This window comes from Leptonychotes weddellii, chromosome 2, assembly GCF_054177405.1.
Source record: "Leptonychotes weddellii isolate Sample4059 chromosome 2, ASM5417740v2, whole genome shotgun sequence".
In the NCBI taxonomy this organism is placed as follows: domain Eukaryota; kingdom Metazoa; phylum Chordata; class Mammalia; order Carnivora; family Phocidae; genus Leptonychotes; species Leptonychotes weddellii.
In genome coordinates this window covers 58,384,194-58,411,501 of record NC_138370.1, presented here as the reverse complement: position 1 = coordinate 58,411,501, position 27,308 = coordinate 58,384,194, and the positions used below count along the sequence as shown (strand labels likewise).

The 27,308-nt window shown below is 38.6% G+C and overlaps 2 protein-coding genes across 4 annotated transcripts in view; one reads left to right on the top strand and one right to left on the bottom strand.

Annotated features, from left to right (window-relative positions):
- ETFDH (electron transfer flavoprotein dehydrogenase) overlaps window positions 1–2,100 on the top strand; it is a 28,712-nt gene extending 26,612 nt beyond the window's left edge. For both annotated transcript variants that reach the window (XM_081811458.1, XM_081811453.1), the window contains exon 14: window positions 224–2,100. The gene's annotated coding sequence lies outside the window, so the exon portion shown is untranslated. The remainder of the gene's footprint in view (window positions 1–223) is intronic.
- On the bottom strand, window positions 904–13,330 carry PPID (peptidylprolyl isomerase D). Of its 2 annotated transcripts, XM_081811470.1 has the most exons (10): window positions 12,903–13,324; window positions 11,501–11,641; window positions 9,633–9,739; window positions 7,350–7,538; window positions 6,322–6,444; window positions 6,068–6,174; window positions 4,218–4,359; window positions 2,102–2,188; window positions 1,966–2,008; window positions 904–1,177 (listed from the first exon to the last, which is right to left on the bottom strand). In XM_081811470.1, exons 1-10 carry the CDS (start codon window positions 12,985–12,987, stop codon window positions 1,089–1,091), a joined length of 1,113 nt encoding a protein of 370 aa, XP_081667596.1. In that variant the 5' UTR covers window positions 12,988–13,324; the 3' UTR covers window positions 904–1,088. The 2 variants fall into 2 exon arrangements, with proteins under 2 accessions (XP_081667596.1, XP_081667592.1); XM_081811466.1 differs by having other exon boundaries at window positions 904–2,008; window positions 12,903–13,330.
- Window positions 13,331–27,308: the final 13,978 nt, after the last annotated feature.

Genomic DNA, 27,308 nt, shown 5'->3' with positions numbered 1-27,308 from the left:
GCGCCTGGGTGGCTCAGTCGGTTAAGCGACTGCCTTCGGCTCAGGTCATGATCCCGGGGTCCTGGGATCGAGTCCCGCATCGGGCTCCCCTGCTCTGCGGAGAGCCTGCTTCTCCCTCTCCCACTCCCCCTGCTTGTGTTCCCTCTCTCGCTGTCTCTCTCTGTCAAATAAATAAATCTTTAAAAAAAATAAAAAATAAAAAAAATAAATAAAACGTATGGCAAACTAACTTTAAATGTTAAGAAGTCAACAGGTGTCAAAATATTTTACTGCATATTACTGATCAGAATGTTCATAAAATTATCAAAGAAATAAACATTTTATACTTAAACCCGAAATGATGAATATTCCTCCTACATAAAACTTTACAAATGAGGTAGCATCTGCTTACCTCTATAATTCTTCAAAGATTCAGTACCAATAGCAAATACACTACTGGCCTTTAATGTAGATTTGACTTGTCAAATTCAAAACTTCAAATATAAATGTATATTCTATACCAGAGTTTAGCATCCAGCCCACCACTTTTCTCATGAATAGTTTTACTGGAACACATGATACCCAATGGTTTACATACGGTCTGTGGCTACAACTGCAGAAATGAGTAGTTGTGACAGATGACAATGGTCCACAAAACCTAAAATATTTACTATCTGGCCCTTTGGAGAAAGTGTGTTGACCCCTGAATATTTTGTACATAAGTACAAAACACCAGCAAAAACCAACCACAGAGAAATACATCAAAGAATTGAGGGAAACAGTATACAAACTTAAGCTTTAAACTGTTTATTCAACAAGATGTGTCTTCAGGAGTTTAGAAACAGGTACCGAGTTTAGAATAACAGACACCATTATTCTTTGTGATTAATGCAGAAAGCCATTTAAAAAAAAATCAAACTTCACTGTATTTTGTAACACTGTTTTATTAAGAGTGAACTCTTTTCAGTATTCCTGAAATGTAAACAATGGGAAACTGAAGTATCAAAGGAAACACATCAGGGATCATATATAACTGACAAAAACCTTTAAATTTTCTTACTGCCTTTATATAACAATCAATGCATATTTAAATAAAACTGAATTTCTTACTAGGCAAACATTTTTGCATACGCTGCCTTCTCTTTATCTTTCTGTGCTTTTATCTTTTGTTTGACTTTCAGCAATTCTGCCTGGATAGCTGTAAAATAAATACGTAATAGGGGTTATTTCTCAAAACATCCAAAAAATTAGGATGCCCAACAACTAATGTTTTACATATGATAGTTAATTCTCCCCGTTGATACAACTCTTCTCTAAAGTAACTGAGCTCAATAGACTATTTTACTGACAAAGCAATTACACAAACACAAAAACCATGAAACATAACTTTAGAAGATTGTCAATTTGAGAGAAGTCTGAATTATGTGTAGATTTGCCTTCTCTCTCCCTATGAGAGAAGGCAATTAAGTGCCTCCCCTGTTTTACTTTAGCAGTGAGAGACTGAAGATATATTTTAATATCTAGATCTCGTATCACTATTTGTAGCAGGCGTATTTGAAAAAAACAAACTAATTTTTGTCCTAACTTTCCAAAGCTTTCCTAAAATACACATCCAGTAACTAGAATACTTGTATTATGGCCTCATTCAGCTTAAGGAATGGTCCCAGACATTAAATTCATCATAAATACTGTATCTTTTACTGCTGTGCTTTCAACTAGAATTAAAGTAACAGGAACCAGATCTCAAATGATATGAGAGAAAAATATTTGGGTATGTGAAAATCAGTATTCTGAAGAGTAACTAGAATGTAAGCTCTTTTGAGAACAGGGACCTTGACTTGTTCACTGCCATATGATCAGTACCAATAACAGTCATTATGTAGTATCTGTTGAACAAATATCTAAATGGCAAAGGGTACAATGGTTCATAAAGATACATTCTTAACAGGACAAAATGAACTTTGACCATAAAAATTGCCAACTTACCTTTATCTTCCGGTGCTATCTCCTGAGCTTTCTTAAGATCAGCCTTTAATTGAAAAAAGACATTTAAAAAAATATTAGATACATGATTTATGAAGGTGATTGTCTAAAAATATTAAAGCTTAGAACAAAATTTTACCAATGCTTGATCGTATTCTTTTAATCCTTGCCATCCTTGAGCTCTACGGTATAATGCTTTGGTATTGGATGGGTCTATTTCAAGAGCCTACAAGAAATTATAAAATTAATATTTTTACCTAAATATTATTAAATATATGTACTAAATTTCAATTTATTGCCAGTCAACTCCAAATCAACCCTTCACTGCTCTGTGATAATGGAGCTGGATGGACCCTGTAAATTTCTTCTCTCTGCCAGCGGGCACATTACATTTTATCAGTAGAGGGCACCAAAAGGACACAGACGAGAAAAGCTGTTTCTCTTCCAGGTTCCAGTACACTTCTTGCAGGCTCCTGCATTGAGCTTGGTAGAGAGCACACAGCAGCTCACTGCAGGCAACTTACCCAAGCACTACAGCAGAGTCCCATAAGTATGGTAGCCAGTGAACTTCTCTGCCACCCAGTAAGTCACAGCCATCCCCCCTCCCCAGTGAGATCTGGACATCAGCCTAGGGGCTGTCATGAAGTGCCTCTTCCTTGGGGGCTTCATCCTAGCCTAGGGGGAGTGACTGCTCCATATATATAGCAGATCTATATATCTGCTTTCCCATATTCTTTAGAATTCTCTTTATTAGCCATTCCCTCATTATTCCAATCCCCTCTTACATACTCTTTTATATTAAAATTTCTCTTTTCAAATTACTGTATAGTTTCTATCTCCTGATTGGGCCCTAAATGATAACAGAAAACTGTTATGAATAAAAAATTTGTTACACTCTTTTACTTAAAACCTACAGGGTTGGGCGCCTGGGTGGCTCAGTCGTTAAGCTTCTGCCTTCGGCTCAGGTCATAGTCCCGGGGTCCTGGGATCAAGCCTCACATTGGGCTCCCTGCTTGGCAGAGAGCCTGCTTCTCCCTCTCCCACTCCCCCTGCTTGTGTTCCCTCTCTGTCTCTCTCTGTCAAATAAATAAATAAAATCTTTAAAAAAAAAAACAAAAACCTACAGGGTATTTTAAGGAGTGTGAGTAAAGTTGAATAGGTCTCTCCTTTGAAATAAACATATTACAAATAATTTTGTTTACTTCACATCTTCTAAAAGTCAATACTAAGATTTTACTGAAAAAGTTGTATTATCTGCCTCTCAAAGGTCAAAAAGAAATCCAGAGTTCGGGCACGTGGCTGGTTCAGTCAGAAGACCATGCGACTCGATCTCAGGGTCATGAGTTCGAGCCCCATGTTGGGTGTGGAGCCTACTTAAAGAAATCCAGAGTGAAGACCCATCGTTTCCTTGGATAAGTTTTTTCCTCTATTATATGCTCCCCCCCCCTTTTTTTTTAAGATTTTTATTTATTTTCTGATAGACAGTGAGAGAGGGAACACAAGTCTGAGTCTGAGTCTTTTAATTAAAGCACCTAATCTCTATTAGATGCCTAACGTGTGCCCAAAACTATGCTAAATGGTTTACATATGTTATATAATCTTTGTAACAATCCTGTGAGGCACGGATTATTTTCATTTAATATAAAGATGTTAAGACTCTAAAATTAGGGCACCTGGGTGGCTCAGTTGGTTAAGCGACTGCCTTTGGCTCAGGTCATGATCCTGGAGTCCTGGGATCGAGTCCTGCATCAGACTCCCTGCTCGGCAGGGAGTCTGCTTCTCCCTCTGACCCTACCCCTCTCATGCTCTCTCTCTCATTCTCTCAAATAAATAAATAAAATCTTTAAAAAAAAAAAAAACTCTAAAATTAGGACTTAACCAAGATCACAAAGTTAGTGACAGAAGTCTAACAAAAACACCAAGTCTGACTAGCTCTGCAACCCATATTCCAATGCCCTGCACACAAAAGGTGCTCAATATGTTCAATGAATAAATGAACTGATACATGTGCTCTGAGGAAAAAAGGAAAGTATCTTCATAGATATTAAGTTACATAATGTCATCAGCTAAATAAATGGATTAACAGAAGAACTGAAGGTCCAAAATATTTAGAGATAAAATGACTTTTAAGTTATGCTTCATCAAGTCTCATTTGGTCCTCTGTAATAAAATATATTACTGTACATAAAATTGTTTTTCAAGTTGAAAAATCATAATCCCACTCCTTCAAAAAGTCTGATGTTAAAGAGACTTACCTCCAAACAACTGTCGATTGCTCCCTGCCAATTTGACATCTTCAGTTTACAAGCACCAATATTCAGCACACAGCTTAAAGCTATAGGTTGCAGCTTCAATCTATCTGCTTTCTCAATAACAGCCTTTGAACCTTCCACATATCTGGAGAATACATTAATAAAGGTAGCATATAATGCCACACACAACTTACTCTGCTCCTTCAACTATGGCAAAAAGTGTTAGGTCATTTCTGATATAAAAAGCTCATCAAATGCTAATATTAATATTCTTAATGATCACAATCTTATTTTCCTTTAGAAGATTTTTATTTGTTCCAACTTTTTTCCCCCCAAGTATTCAAAGAAACCAATTTAACAGCATTCCTCAAATCTAAAGATAATTATGCACTACTAACACTTCCCAATTTTTAAAGCTCAGGTCTCCATTATGTATTTTCCAACGTTAAGTATGTTTGGGCCAAGGTTGTCACCGTGGGAGAGAGAATGGAATGAGGCAAGGTGAAGAACCTTTGCAGTGTTGATTTTGAACTGTATTTGAATACAGTTCCTGGCTCTGCCCACGGAAAAGGGCCCAGAAACAATGGACACACCTGGCCCTCAGAATATGGTTTCTAAAATCTATCCCCCAATAAAAAGAACCAAGAACCAGGGCTCCTTGGAGAAACTGCTAATACCAGATCTGGAAACAGTTTAGTAAAAGATGAAACTGAAACACCTTTTACCAGAAAGCAAGTGCTCACAGACTAATAGGAACATGTCCAAAGGATACAGGAAAAGGGGGCTTCCACTGGACAAATTTGGAACCCTTTGAACATCAAAAAGAATGATAGTATAATAGGTTGAACTTAAAAAAAATCCCAAGTATATAATACTAAAAAGGGCTGGGGAGAAGGAAGAGGCTCTTGTAAACATTAGAATGCAAGAAAATAACTGCAGAATGAAAAAATTAGAACATCAGTTCTGTGACCAGTATAGTAATTGATTCAGGGAAGGATCTTCAATGATGCAAAAACCCACTGAATGAAAGAAAGGTTAGGAACTGGATATTCACACAATCTCACAGGATCACCTCATGAAGTACTTATTTACGAAAGGGAAAGGTAGCTTTATGACACAAGCATTTGGCTGACACCACTTTAACCAAGTGCCAAAACTCAAAATAGGTCAAACTGACGTGTGCCTTCAGGATGTGATATCAAAGGAAATATTCACCACCGATTTAAGTCCTCTTACCAAAATATTTAACCTCAAACTAATCTTGAGGAAGTAATCAAATAAATACAGATGGTATTCAATAAGACAACTGACTTAAGACTCCACAAGATACAAATGACTACAAAAACCTAGTGCAGAGTAGGGACTACTAAAGATAAGAGACTAAAGACATAAAACCAAATGATACAGTGGACTCTGGACTAAAAAAAGAAAATTGAAGTAATTGTGGAAATTCGAACATGGATTACATATTAGATAATATTGTATCAAGGTTATGTAGAAGCACGTTTTCGTTTCTTAGGAATTACCTGCTCAACTATTTAGGGGTAAAGTGTCATGGTATCTGTAACTTCCTTTCAAAATGATTCTACGAAAACAAATATAGTAAGAGTTAAAAATAGTGTAAAGAAATAAAGGTACAGGTGTATTCATATACTATTCTTTCAACTTTCCTGTATTTTGAAATTTTTCAAAGTAAGAAGCTGGAGGAAACAAAAGATGTGAAACTATTTCAACACAGCTGGTTATTATTCTGCAAAGTAATTTTGCCAAAAAGACAATAAACAACTCTGAATTTCAGTTTATAATTCAACCTACAAACTCTTAGAATTAATTAATTAAGAATACTTTATTACCTTAAAACTTTTGCATATTTTTTAATGGCCATCTCCCAGTTCTGAGATTTGAAAAAAGTATTTCCAATATTTTTTACATCTTCTGTTATTAGTAAAATTTTATTTACCTGTATTAAAAAATACAAATATGTTGCATTTTAGTAATTAATGTGGTTTAATGCTAGGTTCTATCACTAAGACAGATTGATAGGAGTAATTCAAAATTTTAGTACTATTTTTAATAATTAAAATTTGACTAATCTGAAAGTACTCACATCTTTTAAATCTATATCTGCATCCTCAGGGAAGTCTGGATGACTGTCACCAGAGCCATCTTTTGGGAATATGCCCCAATCATCCCCTTCCTTCAATTCTCCGCATTCTGCAATAACGCACAACTGTAAAAATAATCCTAAATTGTAGAGGTCTACTACCATATTAATGAGATTAAAAACAAGAAATCTGGGTTTAAAAGCTATACAGCTGTCAGTCATGTGCAACACTGTCCAAGTCACTTCTCAAATGACAGATTGACAGAAGTCTCCTCTATCTGCTCTAATTACAATAATGCCCTTTATATACATACATTCTCAGTAATACCATGACACTATTTTAGGAAAGTGTTTTACTGCTATTCAGCAGCTCAGTATACGAAGAATATGTTGAAAATACTATCATTCTCTATGTAATTTTCTTTAGGTGAGGCATGTCCTTTCAATTCCACTACTGTTTCTTTCATACAATGGTGACAGCCTACTTCCTGCAGGTATTTCAGTTTCCAATTCCCAATCACAGCCCTGCCAATTAGGTTAGGTAGTTTTGTGGCCACTGTGATTTCACAGACATTTAGAACACAAGGCTCTTTAGAGTTACATAATCTAGTCTAAACCCTAAAGAAATTTATATAAGATGAAGAAACATGCCCAGAAAATTTAAATAACCAGATCAAGGCCAAACCACCAGTTAAACAGCAGAGTCTCAACAGGATTCTTGGTTTCCTATCCTCTTCCTACTATGACTAGTGTACATACTGATTCAAACTTTTGCAGGTATAGAAGAGTTAAGAAACCTACAAAAAAAATCACCAAAATTGAAGTGGAAATAATAAAAATCTCTTTTTAAATTACCCTGATGTTATCCTTCCCACTGAAGAAAAGTTTCAAGAAAAAGTGGCAGGTCTAGGCTTTTATGCCAAAAGTCATCTTAACATTTTCGCAGTTAATAATCATCTGATCCTTTTACTTACATCTCTTTAAGACAGTAATTAAGATAACAAGTGTATTTCACTGTAACTTTTACTTACTTTGGCAGGTTTTTCACCTTTCACTTCTACATTTTCCAGTATCCTTGCCACACCCATTCCTTTAATTACTTGGCCAAATACCACATGTTTCCCATCCAAGTGAGGAGTCGGGACTGTTGTGATAAAGAACTGAGAACCATTTGTATTGCAGCCTGCATTTGCCATGCTCAATAAACCTTCCTGATCATGCTGTAGAAATACAAATCAGTAAAAGAAAACGAAGGTTAGAGGTCCTAGTGTGAACTGTTCTTTTACTGACCATTCACAGAAAACTAGGGCAGGCTGTAATATCATTTAGAGCAAACAATGTAGTGTTATTTTGTATAAATTGCAACCTTTAATTCACAAACATGGGGTACTTAATCACCTTTTAGACTTTAAAAAAAACCTTATGAAACCAAGTAACAATGTAGATTCCTAAATTGGCCATTTTTAGAACAGGCTTATATCTCAACTTTAAGACAAAGACGCTGCATTAAGGAAATCTAATGATTACACTTTGTCCTTTTTTATAGTGAATGTTCTCTTTTCTGAGAAGAACTCAATAATCTTCCCATTTTTAGGGGCCTACGCTATGATTCTTCCTTTACACATCAATAAACTGGGAACAGTGATGGGATATTCAATTTAGACAGGACATTCCTTAGGTACTTCCCTAATCTCAAAGGAATCCAAACATTATGGCTTTCATCCCAGGTGAATCTTCAGAGAACCATTCTTCAGGGAATGACCTAAAGAAACTGCTGCATACATCTTGAAATCAAATTTCTACTTGGCATCAACCTCAAAAGTGCTGTGAAACCAGATTTCTTCATCTTTCCACTTTATCCTTAGGCTTTCTAAATTATTCATCATTGGGCCATGCATTGTACTCTGATGTTAGTCTTCCCACTGAAAATGTCTTTTACCCCTTCAACCCAAAAAATTCAGCTTTCAGGGCTACCAAGTTTGCAGAAGGCAAAAACTATGTCCTTTCTTTTGATCAAAGCAATCACATAATCTTAGTTTTCATCCTTCAGAGGTAGCTTCCCCTTCTCCTTTCCAAAAGTGTGGTGCTTTTCCCATAATAACAAATAGAGTATTAACTTTATTTTCTCAGCCTCCTATTGCCTTTGTCTTTACTTACTTATATCCCTCATTCAAACTGGAATCTATGTTTTAGTTCCTGTCTAACCAAGTCTTGGCCACCCTGCAAGGCCCAGCTTAAGTACCCATTCCTCTTCAATATCTTCCCTCGTAATTTGGAATATATAAATCATCTCTTCTCCTATAATATATACTGAAAGTCTCAATCAATTTAGCATTTATTTGCCCATTATTATATTATTCTCCTGTTGTCCCATGTGTTTTAATCTTGTCTTCCCCGTAAATATCATAAATTCCTTGTTATCAAGGCTATGCATTTTTATAAACTCCTTGGTGCCAGTGACAGTACTAAATACCTAAGAGCTGCAGCCAATAAATACTGTTTAAAAGACTGATGACATTTTCTTTTCAAATTATCCTAATTACTCTGCTCATATTCCTCATTTCCAAAGATATTACTCTACTTTTGTACTTACATGTCCATTCTTACAACTTGAATGATGCAATATACCCGATTACATCTTGGGACAATGAAGGTAAGAAGGCGCAGGCACCACTAATGTCCTTTAGGAGCTTGGACATTAACCATATCTGCTACTTTGCAAATCCCCTGACATCTGGATGTTAGCGATGGTTTTGTTGCTTTTCAAATTCAAGCGTAAAAATGCACAAGTTACCATCCTTCTGATAATGAGAACATTTTTCCTGGAAACAATTTGCCATATGGTGGCTGCTCTTAAAAACTCATTGGCTTGGGCGCCTGGGTGGCTCAGTTGGTTAAGCGACTGCCTTCAGCTCAGGTCATGATCCCGGGGTCCTGGGATCGAGTCCCGCATCGGGCTCCCTGCTCTGCGGGGAGCCTGCTTCTCCCTCTCCCACTCCCCCTGCTTGTGTTCCCTCTCTCGCTGTGTCTCTCTCTGTCAAATAAATAAATAAATCTTTAAAAAAAAAAATTGGCTTTAGTGAAGTATGTAAACCTGGATCATACTGACATAACCATCATATTTTTGCCAAATAAAATTTGTGGATGAAATTTTTGATTGCTAAAGAGCATATTCACAAATATGATATCTTTTACAAGAAAAGGAGAATCTACGCACACTTGAGACATTTATTGGTGTCTTAATCCAATTAGTAACCCAGACCAGACACACAACGACCTTTATTATTAGCAATAAACACTTTTGCCTACTTTACCTTATAATAGAAATTTTCATCTTCAAATTTTTCACCATAAATACTTTCTCCACCTGTCCCATTTTGATTTGAGAAGTCTCCACCCTGAATCATAAATTTCTTAATAACTACAAAAAAGGAAAATAACTATTAGAAACTAAAATATGGATGACTACAGCAATGTTAACTAATGAACATGTAGTAAGAAAGAAACTTCCTAAAACATGACTCTAGTCATACCACTCTCCTGTCTTTCCCCACCCATCCCCATAACTCTAAACTTTTCATAGCCTGGGTCCAAACTACTTTTACCGACTGATCACTCACTAATACTCTAAGAATTAGTTCAAATGGTACCTCCCCTATATAACTGTCACTGAGACCCCAAAGTTGGATCTCATAATTTTTCTCCCACAATATCTTGACTCTACCTCCACTTTATAACGTTCATAACGTATATCGTAATGATCTGTCTCTTCCAGGAAACATTAATTCCTTAAGTACAGCAACTGTTTTTCATTGTGTATATGGCTAGACATGTGTTACTCACTGATGTCTACTAAGACCAATTATTCCCAGTAGATTTGTTATACCATAATGCGAGTACTTCAGCAAGTATTATCACTTGGTGTCAAAGGTTCCCAAGACCACCCTCATGTTCAGAAATTTCCTAGGATTCATGGGACTCAGCATTTGGTCATATTACAGCAATAAAGTAAGGACACAGAGCTAGTCGATAAAAGGAAAAGATACAACAGAGTCTGGAGAAATCTACGTGCTTCCTTATACTCTCTCCCTCCCATGAAAGGTCAGAGAGCACATTCTTCCCCCAACAAAAAAAATGCTGCAACATATGCACAATGTTGTTGCCCAAGTAAGCCCAAGGTTTTTACCAGGCCAGATCATGCAGTTACTCTCTACCTAGCATGTACCAAAATTCCAGACTCCCAAAAGGAAAGCAGGTGTTTAGCATAAATCAAAGTGTTTGTAAAATAATCCAGGCACAGTAAACCATCTTTATGATTCAGGGAATGGTTCCAGTGCCAAGTTCCTAAACTCCAGCTAATGGCCAGGCTGCAAGCAAACCTTTCCAAGGAGAGCAGTCTCAGGCCTGCTATGTCAACTCTTTTCCAAATACTACATTCTACAGTACAGTTTAGTATTTTATTAAACATGAATATAAATCAACAGTTTAAACATTTTAAAATCAATGTTAGTTTTTTCTTAAGTTGCTTTTAATAAACTAACTACTCATGATTATATTTTAACATATTTATTCATTAAACAAATATTTATTGAGTACCCAACCCACTCAGTAACTATACTACATGCTAAAAACAAGATGGTGAAAAGATACAGTTCCTTAATTCATGGAACCTACAGTCTATTAGGGGAAGCATCAAATAATCACTAAACAAAGGTATAGTTACAAAGTGTGATAAGCATTGTTGCTGAAATGTCATTTTTTAATTAAATATCACACCAAGACACTGAATCTTTAAATCGGCTACAGCCTTCCCAAGCAATCTTGCCCAAGTGGTAGTTATAACTTTTTTGCCACCAGGCAGTCAAACTATCTAAAGTCTGCTTCTTTATCATGGCACACCCTTTTTTCTCAATCTAATCCCAACGGAGTGAAGAGCTAGGGCACTGGTGAAGCTAGGTAGTCCATTTTTCTATAAGTAAACCTTAGTACCCTCTCATATTTCCACTGTTCACAGCCCAACCTTTATGAAATTGAGCTACTGCCTCAGATGTTAGAGCATTCTCCTGAAACTAACAGTAATTTTTAACTTTCACTCTTTACTTCCCTTTACTTAGTATTTTCTTCCCTAATTGCTATAGAACAGAATTATTTATAAGAATTAGATTAAAAAATTTACACATACTTCGATGGAAAGGGCATCCTTTGAAATGAAGAGGTTTCCCAGTGGTGGGTCCAATGCCTTTTTCCCCTGTACACAATGCACGAAAATTTTCTGCAGTTTTGGGTACAATATCTGCAAACAATTCTAAGACAATTCGACCAACTGAAAGAAAAAATGAAAACATGTCAGTATGGAAAACAAGCAACTAAATAAGCAAATGATAAAAGGATGGTTGGTGAAAGTATAGTGACTGAGATACCAAGTTCTCTTTTTTGGTCATTTTTCTAAATATTCAAAATTCGTCTAATGTTAAGTGTCATGTATCTAGATGAATTTGAAACAATCATTTTTCTACATGTTAACAAAGGATCAAAAATACAGAGCCAGCAGATTAGGACCATATAAGGGACAGCATGAAGTACAAATGGTTTTAAATTCTGAGTAATTTCTTATACTTGTACTCAGCAATTCCAACCACCAAGTAACCAATAGGAGAAAAATCAAATATCCTTTGAGTGGTCGGGTTGGCTGAGTTTTAAGTATAGCTGTAGCCTTTGTGCTCTATGGAACCTCCCTAGTGCAGCCGCTGGAGCAAAAGATGAAAAAGTTCCCATTTTAGACAACGCCTAAGGCAGGTAAAAACAAACCTCGCACTAACTTCAAAACAAAATAAATGTATATATAAATACATGTGTGTGTCCATAATCAGACACGGGGGTCCCTGAATCCCGATGTGTCCGTTTGTATATGCATTCACACAGACCAGCTAACAATTCTAACCTGTTCCAGAACAAGGGTATTTCAGTTACAAAGCAATACGCTAATTCACAAGACCTCAGGAGCTCCCGAAGTGCTGACGTAGCCTAGGCAACCACATTGCTACACTGAGCTCATTTTCCCCAGGGCCAACACAGAGAAAACGTTCGCCAATCTGACGGGACCTCTAAGTTAAAGATTGGTAATAAGGAAAATCAACCAGCAAAAGTCGCTTTAATTTACAATCTGGCAACTGCTGGTGTATCTCGCGTGGCATAAGACACGGCGTGACTGGAACCCAACAAACACATTATCAGTTTTCTGAATGTCCCACTGCAAACATAAAATAATCTTATTTTACGCCTGCTTGATAGTGCAAGGTGGCGAGGAGGTACAACCGAATCAGGAGGCAAACATAAAGGCCGCCACAATCCCAAAACCAAAAATTTCCAGAAACTTCCGCAAGACCGATGGCATTGGTACAAGGGCGCTGGCTCGACCCAGCCTTTGAAGCCTGGATTTGTTCCAGCAGTCCAGTCTGGGCAGCCGTCCCCTCCACACCACAGAGCAGCCCCTGGCCCGACCCGCACGCCACCATCGGAATCCCCCGAATCCCGGGAAGCATAGCTTCCTCGGGGCCATCCCGCAAGTATCAGACTCCGCTCACCTCGCTCCCCTCCGATGTCCACATCAAAGAAGACTCTGGGGTTACTGGGGTTGCAGGGCTTAGTTTGGGGGGACGGCTGCGACATTTTGAATTGCAGATACGCTTGGGAGCGAACTCAAAGAACCTCGTGGACAACCGGCAGCTCAACCCAAAAGCGACTTTCTCCACGAAGATCTTTCGGCGGCGCTGACGAGCCCCTTCCGGCGTGAGGTCCGGAAGCCGCGCCCCGACTTCCGGCGCCGCCTTCCGGCGGCGTCTCCGCGTGGTGTAGCCGGCATTGGTACTGCGTAGTTTTCTGTCCTTTTTTCTGTCCTTCCTCTCTTCTCGTGTGCTGAAGTTGCAGCCCCAGTCCTTTTTACTCTTTTTGCGTGTTTCATCGCTTTTCCTACTGTGATTACGGGCGTGTGACTGCTTCTCTGACACACAACTTGCTTGTCTGGAAAATAGGAATAAAAATGCTTACCTTGGAGGGTCGTTTTGGGAGTTAAGCAAATTGCTTAGCACAGTGCCTAACACAGCCAGGTGGTAGCTAATCTATAGTGACCGTGTTACTGCTGCCGTTTTGTTACAAGTTGCTATTAACATTGTGTAAGTGATAAAGAGGTTAGGCAAAGGCTCTGAAGCTGAACGTCCAGAAGAGAGCATAGTTTAGTTTCCTGATAAAACTGTGTTATAGTCCACTTTTCCCTTCTGGGAATTTGTGTAAACATTTTACCTGTTTATATGAACATAGACTCACCTCTTGATAAAGCCTAATTTTGGAGAGAAGTGGTATGTTTTTTAGCACTTGGTAATATTCTGTTTATTCATTTATTTCATCTATCTCCTCCCATTAGAATTAAACTCCACGAGGACAAGAATTTGGTTTTGTTCATTGCTCTATTCAGAGCACTTCTAACAGTGTCCAGCACATAGTAGGTGCTCAATAAATGTTTTTTTTAGATTTATTTTTTTGTTTAGAGAAAGAGTGCGGGGTGGGGGGAGGGGAAAAGCAGAGGGAGACAGCCTCAAGCAGACCCCTTGCTGAGCTGGGGTGGAGGGGTTTGCTGGATCTCAGGACCCTGAGATCATGACCTGAGCCAAAACCAAGAATCCCACCTAACCAACTGCATCACCCACACACCCCATAGGTGCTCAATAAATGTCTTTGAATGAATGAACAAGTTATACAGAATGTGAATGGCCTTGAGAATTTTTATAAGAATGTTAATAAGAAATTTCATTTCCATGTGTATTTATGTGTAATTTGAGAAGATTATCAGCACTTCATGCTGATCCTTTCAAATTCCAGCACATTAAAATTAATGTAAAATGTTAATTCCTTATGAGTTGATGCCCTTGAATTCCATAGTGATTATTCGTTATGGTTCCCCGAGGATCTAGGTCAGCCCAGCACATAACCTCTGTGTCCTTTGATGAATATGAGTCAAAATAAATTGCTCACTAATCCAGTCTCATTTCCAGGCTGCAAACTGGTAATTTACACTTTGTCTCACAAATATCAAATGATAAATTCACATTAAAAGTTTTATTCTGCTCTACCAGCTTAAAATTAGCCTCTAGCACATTAAGTCCAAGAATTGTCACTTTTACTCCATATCCTCCTAACCATTATTATCATTAACTAGGTAACATGGTTAAACACTTCTGTGCCATCACACTTCTGGGGTTCAAATTCAATCACTAATAGATACTAACTAACTTGTGACTCTGGACAAGTTACTTAGCCTTTCTGTGCCTCAGTTTCCTCATCTGTAAATTAGGATAATGATATGTATCTCTTAAGTTTGTTTGTTTATTTATTTATTTTAAGTAAGCTCTACGCTCAGTGTTCGGCTTAAACTCACAGCCCCAAGATCAAGTGTCCCATGCTGCACTGACTGAGCCAGCCAGGTGCCTTATGAGGATTAGGTGAAGAATTATTTAGATGTTGTAGTATCAGAAACATAGTAAGTACTCAACAAGTATAAGCAATTATTAATCGTAAATAGCTAATACTTTATTAAAATAATTACTAGTATCAACGTATTTCAAAATGAAAGTTAAAACTGCAAAGGTACTTTGAAGATGCCTCTGCATTCTCAGAAAATATAACGTGATTCTTTCTGTTATACAGGTTTCTGGGTGTAAAAGACTAAATGTTACTCTCACTGTGTCTAGATTTCTCACAGTAATGTAACAGCTTTATGTAAACTGTCATTTTCCTAGAACAAACTTGAATAACGGAATCGTACCTTTCGAAACCACTCCAGTACTGATCTCTAGTGAAAAGATAAATCCTCCTAGAAGACAACCTGTCCCATTGTCAGTCTGCTTACTTAAAACCCGTCTTCTGAGTTCTGAAGTCTTGTCTATGTGTAGAAAGACAGACTAAGGAGCATGCACTATTTATTAGGGCTAAGGTTATACAATTTCATCTGGAAAGAGGGATGAATATTTGCTCTAAGAGCTCTATTATCATCATTATTATCATTATTGTTATTTCTGTCATTTTCCCTGTAAGTTTGGGAGGATAATATTAACAGATTGCATCCCCCACCCAATATCCTCTCTCAATCTCTTCTCATTACTCCACCCAAACAAGCAGCGAGGCATTCTGTGCTCATTCCTTAAGGAGAAAACATGTGACAGCAAAGAAAACTAGGGAAAACAGAGTCTTTTCCTAGCTTTGGAGTGCAAAAAGCTTGGCTTTACAGAAACAAGAAAGACTCCTGGCATAGCAAGAGATAGGAACAAAAATGGCTGTAAGAGCATCTAAGAGCATGGCTTTCCACTGGCAAAAAATAGTAATAGTAAAACTCAAACAAATCCATCTCCCATGCTGGAGAATGAGGGGGTTACAGATGGTAGAGTGAGGAGAGTAGGAGGGGCAGCAATGGCAGGGCAGATTTCCACTATCCCAGAGATGAGAAGTCTCTGAACCATGTTCCCCAGTCACATCCCTGGGAAGTCAGCAAACCTCCAAAAGTTTATGAGATCTGAGAGCAGAGGGAACGGTGTGCCAGGATTCCCAAATACAGCCTCAGGAAGGCAGCAGGCCCTAGAAAGAATATGGATTAATGGTGTGAGTAGGTAGATGGGAACTAGACAGACTCCCAAAGATTTCCTATGCCCTAACTTGGAGTGGGAGCAAAACAATACCCCTGTATTCCCATAGAAAAGGAAAGATGGCCTCCATACTTCAAGGGAGCTTGCAGAAGGGAAATCTGAACTCAAGAGACCTGGGAGAATTGAAAAGGATGTCTAGTTTCTCATTGGATGCCTATGTAGACAGATGACTTTGAGAACCAGAGGCTCCCAACCCCAAAATTTGCTAGACATTATCAAGTTTAGATCCAATCCCAAGAGGGAAAAAGTGAGATACCAGAAATTGGCAAAATTATGGCATTACCAACCCTTCGGAATAGGCGATTCAAAATTGAACTTAAGATAAGTAATAGGAAAAACTTGTGTCTCACACACCTGAGTTCATACCTTTATAGGGTCATAGATTGGTCACAAGTTTGAAATAACACCCAGCCCCTTCATCACAGGGAAGAAGTCAGAAAGGACACCAGAGTTTGGGGAGAAAGTTTCAGGGTTCTATCTGTTGAGTTAGGCTCTGACTGCAAAATTGGAACTCCAAGAGGCTAATGCATAACTCTTTAAGGAGACAAAACGATTCTGCTTCTAGAGGAAGCATTGGTGTTGAGATACTAATGTGTAGGAGAGAGGCCTAACTAAGAATCCCTACTCTTCCATATCAGAATGGAAAAGCAACTCTCAAGTTCTGCCTGCCTGCTAAAATTTATGACTAAGAATAATTACAATTTTTTCTGAGCTAGAACATTGAACCAATAGAAGACAGCAGATGCCACCAGGGGACAGTAGAGTCTCTGCCACCAACAGAAATCATCCCACAGACAGAAATAGTGCAGTGAATTTTGTGCTTGAGAGCTCCCAAAATGATAAGAATCTTCTAGGAGCTGGAAGTGATATGGTCAAAAAAGGATATTGATTAATAGGTTACAATAACACCAGGTAAGACAGGGTTTGTGTATTCCTTTCCTGAAGAATAGTAATAAGATTAATTTTAACTGTTTTCAGTTGTGAAATGTGTATTTATCTGATACAACAAAATCAATAATACAGTGATTTGAACCAACAAAAGTATTGTTCAAATCCTAGTATTCCCTTCCTCCAAAGAAAAAAAATTTACATTAATCTAAAAGGACTTCCTTAAAATGGATTTTATGACTATCACAAACAAAAATAGTAACTAGAACATATTGGTCATTGATATGTACCAGACTCTCTGCTAAGTGCTTTACTTACTTTATGTTAGTTAATCCTCAAAATAACTCTGTGTCAGCAGTAATCTTACTATCCTATTTACTTTATCAGACAGATGAGTGCTGGGGAGGTTAAGAAAGTTGCCTGATCTGATTCCAAAGCCACTTCCCTGTGTACTAGAAAGATAGAACCTGAGATCTATCTTTAAATATACAAGGTTTAGATATTGTATAAGAGACATAATGACATATAAAGGATCCTTGAGCTCCTCATGGCATTAACACTGGACTTGTTTTATCCTTTCGTAACTTGGCTTTGATCTGGCATCCTAAAACGGATTAGGCTTCTATGCCTTCTGAAAGGTATTCTATATCTATAGACTGTGAAGTGAGAAAAAAAACATTTTTTTCCACAGAAAATGAAAGCAATAATAAAACTTCCTCCTAATCACTTTGCATGGAGGTAGGAGAGTTGGTGCCAACTTATTGGCATCTCCATGAATTTCCCTAATTTGAGGCAGAGATAGAAGGCAAAAGAAGCCAAGAGAAGACAGGTAGTTATAAATCCTGGTGACTCTGACAGAAGAGTTACACAAAGGGCGCCTGGGTGGCTCGGTCGGTAAGTGTCTGCCCTCAGCTCAGGTCATGATCCCAGGGTCCTGGGATGGAGTCCCGCATCGGGCTCCCTGCTCAGCGGGAAGCCTGCTTCTCCCTCTCCCACTCCCCCTGCTTGTGTTCCCTCTCTCACTGTCTCTCTCTCTCTCTGTTGAAAACTAAATAAAATCTTAAAAAAAAAAAAAAAAGATATACACAAAGTAGAAGAGTTTATATTGAGAGGGTCTGTTAGGTCCTATTGATTGACAAGAGACTTTTGTGACCTGGGGCGCCTGGGTGGCTCAGATGGTTAAGCGTCTGCCTTCGGCTCAGGTCATGATCTCGGGGTCCTGGGATCGAGTCCCGCATCAGGCTCCCTGCTCCTTGGGAGCCTGCTTCTCCCTCTGCCTCTCTCTCTTTCTCTCTCTCTGTCTGTCATGAATAAATAAATTAAAAAAAAAAAAAGAGACTTTTGTGACCTGTTAAGTAAGCCAATGTAGGAATTTTCATAGGGTTAACATTAAAAGATTTGCATTTTTAAAAGACTATTTTGGCTCTAACATGGAGAACAAAATCAAAGGGAGCCATAATGGAGGTAGGGAGGGCAGTGGGGCAATTACTGGTAATGAGACATGAATCTAGCTTGTACTTAAGTGATGATAGTAAAGATGGACAAAAATTGATGCATGAGAAAGGCATATAGGGAGAGGGTATAAAATCAACAGTTCCAAGTAATAGATTGAACATGGGATGTGACATAGAAGGATGGATGGAGTGAAAAATAGGCTGACTGGTAAACTTGGGAGGTTAAGTAAAAAGAGGACTGATAAATACCCACTGAATTTAGTGACATGGAGGTCTTTGGGGACATTGCTGAGACATTAATAATCAATGTCATCATATCTCTAATGGAATAATTTGGGTTTATCAATGTCTTAAATTCATAATATTGACATTTGTTCCCAATAATCAATATTATTTGAATGTCCTTAAACTTACTGAAAATAGAAAGTACAATACAGAATTCCTGTAGACATATAAATGTCTTTGGAAAAAATTTTTTCCATGGTGAGATCCAGTACCTTTGGCAGAATGATTTGTGAGAATTAAAAGTAAAAGTAACATTGCTGAATATATACTGTATGCCAGATGATTAACATATCTTATAACTTATCTTCTGTATCCTAATGTCAGTGTCAACCATTCTAGATAAGTATTGATTACTGGTGGTGACAGTTTGAAGTTCTTTAAAGAGATGAGTTAGCACATGGAAGTTTTTAAGTCCTCTTTCTTATATCCTGTCCCACCAAAGCTGCTGTGTTCAAATCTGAACTCTCCTCTACAAATCCCCACACTCAAATTACATGCCCTTCTCTATTTCTTTTAAAAGGTACCATAGGCTAGAAATATTAAGGCATCTGGCACACAGGTCAGTAACATTCATTGTCACAATTTGTCTATTCTCCCTCCTGTCTTTCAAATTATGTCTCTCAAAGCCACCTCCCTCCTGTTCAGGAGCTTTCAAACTTAAATGAAATAGTTATTAATGGGTCTGCCATCTCTAGGTTCTCCCCTAATTTATAAGAGGAACATTAAATAACATGATGGATGGTGTTGCTGATAATACCAAAAACACAGAATGTACTACTCCCCCAGGTCTTTTCTTATATTGACCCTCAAAACAAACATGCAAAAGAACATATTGATAAGTCATTTTTATAGGCGGCCAGAATAGTGCTGTCTACCTAAGTGTACAGATTTCTAGAATTCAAATTTGAAGGATGGATATATTAGTGAGGCCATAGGACTTAATGGTTATTATGTTCCTAATGCAATTCCTGCTGACTTTCACTTGTTACCAGCTAAGATTTTAACAGTTTCTGCATTGTGGCTACATCATTGAGATCACAGGTAACAATGTGAAATAAGGGATTTCTGTGCTGTTGATTGAAGAATATAATTTAAGCGCCCTAGCTACCAGACCAGTGGGCAGCAAAGAAATGAGTCTGTATTTTTGCCGACCGAAAGAATAGCTCACCTTCTTAAGGAGGAACCTTTCAGAGGGGGTTAGGACTTTTCTCAATTTGCAACAGTGGATCTATTTAGATTCTGGAAGTCTGTTGGGAGCCCCAGAAATCTGTACTACAGAGCATCATCCAAAAACAGACAACCTTGGCTATAAAAACTTTGAGGCCGGTGTTTGGATCCCATTTCACAGAGGAAGAACCTGGCTGAGGGAGGCTGAAGAATGTACCTCCGGGCCAAACTGTCAGAGTCCTGCTTGCTTCTATCTCAGACCACAAAACAGACCCCCTAGGTCAGAAAAAGCATTTCCCTATTTGTCCATCTACATCTGCCAATAACAATTTTTTTTTAAGATTTTATTTATTTGACAGAGAGAGACACAGCGAGAGAGGGAACACAAGCAGGGGGAGTGGGAGAGGGAGAAGCAGGCCTCCCGTGGAGCAGGGAGCCCGATGTGGGGCTCGATCCCAGGACCCTGGGATCATGACCTGAGCCTAAGGCAGACACTTAACGACTGAGCCACCCAGGTGCCCCAACAATTTTGTTTTTTTATCATTAATGAGGTGATTTGTTGCTTTTGAGAAAAAAATAGCCAACATTTTCAGTTGCTTCTTCAATAGTCCCCTAAAAGTGATCACTGGGCCAAGCTGTTGGAAGAAGGCTGTGCACTCAGTTATAAAAAAAATGAATCTTTTAAGCTTAAAATGGGGAATTTAGATCACAATTATTTATTACACTATTAAATTGGAATTTGATTGAGAAAAACAGAATTCCTCTGTATTCAGATTTTTGAGACATGCTAGATAAAAACTCTATATTTGATTTACTTTTATACTTAATTAAATACTCAAATGTAATAAAATGATAACATTTGCTGAAGCACTTTCATTAGAAGTATAACATCTACTGGAAAAGATTGGTCTTTATTCAGCAAATATTATTGAGTACCTAATACTTGGTTGCCAGGTCTGGCACACAGTTATAAGGATGAAAAATAGAGTTGATGTTTTGGGCACCTGGGTGGCTCAGTTGGTTGGGCGACTGCCTTCGGCTCAGGTCATGATCCCGGAGTCCTGGGATCGAGTCCCACATCGGGCTCCTGGCTCAGCGGGGAGCCTGCTTCTCCCTCTGACCCTCTCCCTTCTCATGCTGTTTCTCTCTCCCTCCCTCTCTAATAAATAAATAAAATCTTTAAAAAAAAAATAGAGTTGATGTTTTAAGGTGTTTCCTGCTTGCTAAAAGAGACAAAGCAATTACAGTATATATATATAATATATAGAGGTAGACTCAAGACACTGGGAAAAAATTGGGAGACCCAGCTTTGGAGATCTCTAACAATTTCATAGGCAAGACGCCATGTGATCGAAGTCTTTCTTACACTCTGGAAAATACTTTACCAGACTGGGTGATTAGAGTCTAGAGGGACACATATTAATATTACATATACAGCATAGCCTAAAAACTATTTATGTCTAAGAAATTAAAAACCAGAGAAAGTATTATTACCAAAGTATGGGGGAGAACAAGATATTAATAGTAGAATATGTGATAAGTGTGACAACTCTAGATGCACAGTTTACCGAAAAGAAACTAGGGCATCCTGATAGTACATATAAGTAAAATAGAAAATTCTCCATTTATTCTCAGTTTATCCAAATTTGCTCAAAACTCAGAACTATAAGTAAATGCAACTATAAATAAATAAATGATTCTAAGTATTTTCATTTCTTCTTCAAAGCCCAGTAATTTTTTTTTAAAGATTTTATTTATTTGACAGAGAGAGCGACAGTGAGAGGGGGAACACAAGCAGGGGGAGTGGGAGAGGGAGAAGTAGGCTTCCTGCCGAGCAGGGAGCCCGATGCGGGGCTCGATCCCAGGACCCTGGGATCATGACCTGAGTCCAAGGCAGACGCTCAAGGACTGATCCACCCAAGCGCCCCAAAACCCAGTAATGTTTGAGAGAAGTTTAAATGACACCTCTTATCTATCAAAACTCTTAATTGCTCAATGACTAACAGGAGACATTTGCATTTGTATATGGAAAACCTTTCGTTCTAATCATGTTCTTTGCATAAGTAAGATTTTTTTAAATTACTAGATATGTTGGACACCTGGGTGGCTCAGTTGGTTAACCTTCTGCCTTCGGCTCTGGGATTGAGTCCCACATCAGGCTCCTTGCACCTTGGGGAGACTGCTCCTCCCTCTGACTCAAGCCTTTCCCAACCCCCACCCCGCCGCTTATTCTCTCTCTCACTCTGTCAAATAAATAAAATCTTTGAAAAAAATTACTAGTTATTTTAATACCTTTATGAGAAATCTAAATGATAACAGACCCAGATTGTAAGACTTAATGGGCTAAGAGCAATGCCTTTACAATTTATAGTAAGACCAATTTTCTTGTTTAAAATTACTCATATATTATAAAACTCGTAGTATTTAGGGGCACCTGGGTGGCTCAGTCATTAAGCGTCTGCCTTTGGCTCTGGTCATGATCCCAGATCCCGGGACTGAGCCCCGCATAGGGCTCCCTGCTCAGCGGGAAGCCTGCTTCTCCCTCTCCCACTCCCCCTGCTTGTGTTCCCTCTCTCGCTGTGTCTCTGTCAAAAAAATAAATAAAATCTTAAAAAAAAAAACCAAAACGTAGTATTTAGATTTTTAAGCAGCTGATTTTTAAAATTTTCTGGATATCTTATTTTAGCGCAAGATAGTTACAATTAAGTTGAAATTTTATATTAAGTGCTAATATGTATTGTACGCTTAATATGTCATGAGTTTTCTTTTTTTTTTTTAAAGATTTTATTTATTTATTTGGCAGAGAGAGACACAGCGAGAGAGGGAACACAAGCAGGGGGAATGTGAGAGGGAGAAACAGGCTTTCCGCCGAGGAGGGAGCCCGATGCGGGGCTGGAGCCCGATGCGGGGCTCGATCCCGTGACCCCGGGACCATGACCTGAGCCGAAGGCAGACGCCTAATGACTGAGCCACCCAGGCGCCCCTGTCATGAGTTTTCTATATACTTTATGTTCATTTTTTAAAAATTTTTTTAAAAGTTTTCTTTTTTAAAAGGTTTTATTTATTTGAGAGAGAGAGTGAGTGAAAGAAAGAACTAACAGAGGGAGGAGTGGAGGGAGAGGGAGAAGCAGATTCCCAGCTGAGCAGAGAGCCCAACGCAAGGCTTGATCCAGGACCCTGGGATCATGACCTGAACCGTAGGCAGACGCTTAACCGACTAAGCCACCCAGGCACCCAAGATTTTATTTTATTTGAGAGAGAGAGAGAGAGAGAGCACCAGTGGGGGGGGGGGTGCTGCTGGGGGAGGGACAGGGGTAGAGGGATAAGCAGGCTCCCCCCTGAGCAGGGCGTCCAACATGGGGCTCAATCCCGGGACCCTGGGATCATTACCTTAGCCGAAGGCAGACACTTAACCAAGCCATCCAGGTGCCCCTGTTGATTTGTTTTGTTTGAAGATCTTATATTTAAGTAATCTCTACACCCAACATGGGGCTCAAAATTACAGCCCTGAGATCAAGAGTCGTGTGCTCTACCCACTGAGCCAGCCAGGCGTTTCCCTATTGATTAATTGATTGATTTTTAAAGATTTTATTTATTCATTTGAGACATAGAGAGAGAGAGAGCATGAGCAGGGGGAGAGACAGAGGGAGAGGGAGAAGCAGGCTTCCTGCTGAGCCAGGAGCCAGACGTGGGGCTCCATCCCAGGGCACCGGGATCATGTGCTGAGCGGAAGGCAGACGCTTAACCATCTGAGCCACCCAGGCGCCCCTCTATTGATTTATTTTTTAAAAAATAAGTTACACATTCACAGAATATAATCAAGGGATGAAAAGGATATATAGTGAAGAGTTTCCTGGACACTCAGGAAATTCTTAGAAAATTTCCACCAGGCAATTCCAGCTTTAGAGGAAATCAATGCTACCACTTCCTGAGTGTTTTTCTTGAGCATTTCTGTGATTATACAAGCAAGTATGTATATATGTTATGTACTTTCCATCCCCTGTTTTTACACACTGTTCTACACTTTGTTTCTTCTGATTACCAATAATATATTTTGGTAATATCTCATTCAATAATGAAACTGTTTCCTTGTTCTTTATTACAGCATGGTATTTGATTGCATGAGTCCAAATCAGCCCTTTTTAGATGGAAATCTAGGTTGTTTCCACTCTTTTCTTATTATAAGAGTACTGCAATAAATATCAGCATATGGTTATCAATTTATTCATTTAAAAGTACATCTGCTTGCGGGCACCTGAGTAGTTCAGTTGGTTGGGTGTCTGACTCTTGGTTTTGGCTCAGGCCGTGATCTCAGGGTCCTGGGATGGAGCCCTACCTGGGTCTCCGTGCTCAGCAGCAAGTCTGCTGGAGGATTACTCTCTCCTCCCTCTGCTCCTCTTCCTGCTTGCGTGCACACACATGTACTCTCTCTCTCTCACGTGCTCTCTCGCTCTCTCAAATAAAACAATCTTTAAGAAAATAAAATAGGGGGTGCCTGGGTGGCTCAGTCGTTAAGCATCTGCCATCGGCTCAGGTCATGATCTCAGGGTCCTGGAATAGAGCCCCACATCGGGCTCCCTGCTCAGCGGGAAGCCTGCTTCTCCCTCTCCCACTCCCCCTGCTTGTGTTCCTGCTCTCGCTATCTCTCTCTGTGAAATAAGTAAATATTTTTAAAAATAAATAAATAAAATAGAAGTACATCTGCCTGATAAATTCCAGCTGGAGGAATTGCTGGTCAAAAGTATGTATGTGCATTTGTAATTTTGATAGATATTGCCAAACAGTTTTATATGGTGGTTATACCAATTTACACTCCCTCAAGCAATCTATGAGAGTACCTGTCTCCACCATACTCTCACCACCCAATATATCATTACATTTTTTGGTCTTTGCCAATCAGATAGGGAAGAAACGCCTTACTTACGGTTTATGTGCATTTTCTTATTAATCCCTAAAGCAGTAAGTAATAGTATCATATTATTTTATATATAAGGAAATTGAGGCTTACAGAAGTAAGGTTACTTGTTCAAATTACTTAGATAAAAGGTGGAAGAATCAAGATTAAACTCACCCTGTCTGTCTGGGACACCTGGGTGGCTCAGTCAGTTAAGTGTCTGCCTTCACGGGGATCCAGTCCCATGTCAGGCTCCCTGCTCAGCGGGGAGCCTGCTTCTCCCTCTGCCTGCCGCTCCCCCTGCTTGTGCTCTCTCTGTGTCAAATGAATGAATAAAATCTTTAAAAAATTAAAATAAAAATAAACTTATCCTGTCTGCATTGTCAACAAAACCCCTATTATGTCATACAGTATTTCCATTAAGGAACATAGCCAAATAACCTTGAAACTTAAATTATATTTCTCATAATTATTATTATTTTTTTAAAGATTTTATTTATTTATTTATTTATTTGAGAGAGAGAGAATGAGAGAGAGCAAGCACATGAGAGGGGGGAGGGTCAGAGGGAGAAGCAGACTCCCTGCCGAGCAGGGAGCCCGATGCGGGACTCGATCCCGGGACTCCAGGATCATGACCTGAGCCGAAGGCAGTCGTTTAACCAACTGAGCCACCCAGGCGCCCATCTCATAATTATTTTTTATGAGTCAGCACTTAATTCAAAAGCTATAGCAGTATTTTGCAGGATCTTAGTATCAGCATTATCAGTATAATTATCACTGAACAATACATATGTGTCCTAGTTTTAAAAACATCCTAATAGGTAGGTGCCAGGTGAACTGGCTTTAATGGTCTCATACGACATCATCAATTCTGAAAAATTTCATTCCAGCCCCCCAAATTTTGACCCTCATAATCTACACCTGGTGACCTGGTTTCACAGCTAGTTGAACAAAGATGAATTTATACTAATTAGAATAAAACCTCATTAAGCCCAGAATGCTGTTGTTACAACATGCTTGATGTATAAAAGGTAACATGAGGATTACAGTAGCAGTGCCCTCCTCCGCAGTTCAAAGTGATTTGCAAATATTAAGTTCTGGTTTTCTTCACATATTGAACAAACAACCAAAAACCATGTGACTCTTTTCCTGCCACCTTTTAGCATTATTGGAAAGAATGTAGGTGGGGTGGAGCAACTAAGTATATGAGAATCATGTGCTCACAACATTTCAAGCTACAATTTGAAGACATAATGTATTCATTTACTGGGTGTGGGCTTTCAGCATTTTACAGGTTTGACCTGTTTGCAGCTCTCAGTGGCAAGTCTGAGGTCTCTGCCTGCCAGCAGAGGTTTCACAAAGAGAAAACAGTGTTACATCAACTTAAGTTCACGGCCATTAAAGTTTGCCTAAGAATCTCCTGAGTGGCATTTCATGTCAATGAAGAAAACAGAGCATTCAATAAATCAGAGCAATTGTTAGGACAAACGGTTGGCCATTTGGAAAAACAATAAAATTGGAACCGTAGCTCACATCCTGTAACAAAATGAATTCCAGATGGATAAAAGATTTAAATGTTAAAAAAAAGGATGATAAAAAAATTATCTCAGGTGGGAGATATGGTATGGCCTTTCATGGTATGACACTATACTCAGAATCCATAAAAGAAAATATCAATGAATTAGACTTCCAATTTTTAAGAATTCTGCATGGAAGAACGCACCATAAATAAAGTCAAAAACAAATGACAAACTGGGAAAATTTTATTCTAACTCATATGACAGACTAGGTGTTCATTTCCACAGCATACAAAGAGCTTCTACAAATACATAAGAGAAAGACCAACATCCTTAGAAAAGTGGACAAAGGATATGAACTTCCAGTTTTCAGAAATGGAAAAACAAATTGCTCTTAAATTGATATTTAAACTCCCTCATAAGAGAAGAAATGAAAATTAAAACTACACTGTGATTGTCAAAAATTCAGAAGTTGCTAATGGCCTCAGTTGGCCAGGTTATGGGGAAAACTTGTATACTCATACATAATTGGTGAAAGTAATTTGGTAATATTTTAATATTTATCAAAACACAAATGCTTATGCTCTTTGACTCCTCAATTTTACTTTTAGAGAAATGTAATTTTAGAGAGGGTGGTCAGGAAAGGACCCATTTAAAAGGTAAAATCTTTTACCTTTTGAAGGAATGAGCCAAGCTGAAAATGTGGGAGGAACACACCAAGCAAAACATCAAATGCTAAGGTGAGTTGAGAGGAGGTATGTGACAGAAACAGTTAAGAGGGCCAGCATGGCCTGAGTAGGGGGTAGAATATTGGGAGAATATTGGGAGAAATGTCAGAGAAGTATTAGAATAAGATTATGTAGGGTCTTATAGATCATTTTAAGGACTTCAACTTTTACTGTAAGGAAACAGGGAAATCACTGGAATATTTTGAGCAGAGGAGTGACCTGATATGACCTACATTTTTAAAAAGATCATTCTCGCTGTTGTGATAAGAACAAAGGAGTAGGTCAGAGATCAGTTAGGAGGCTATGATAAGAGGCAAGAGATAACAATGGACTGAATCGGGTGCCTGGTGGCTCAGTTGGTTAAG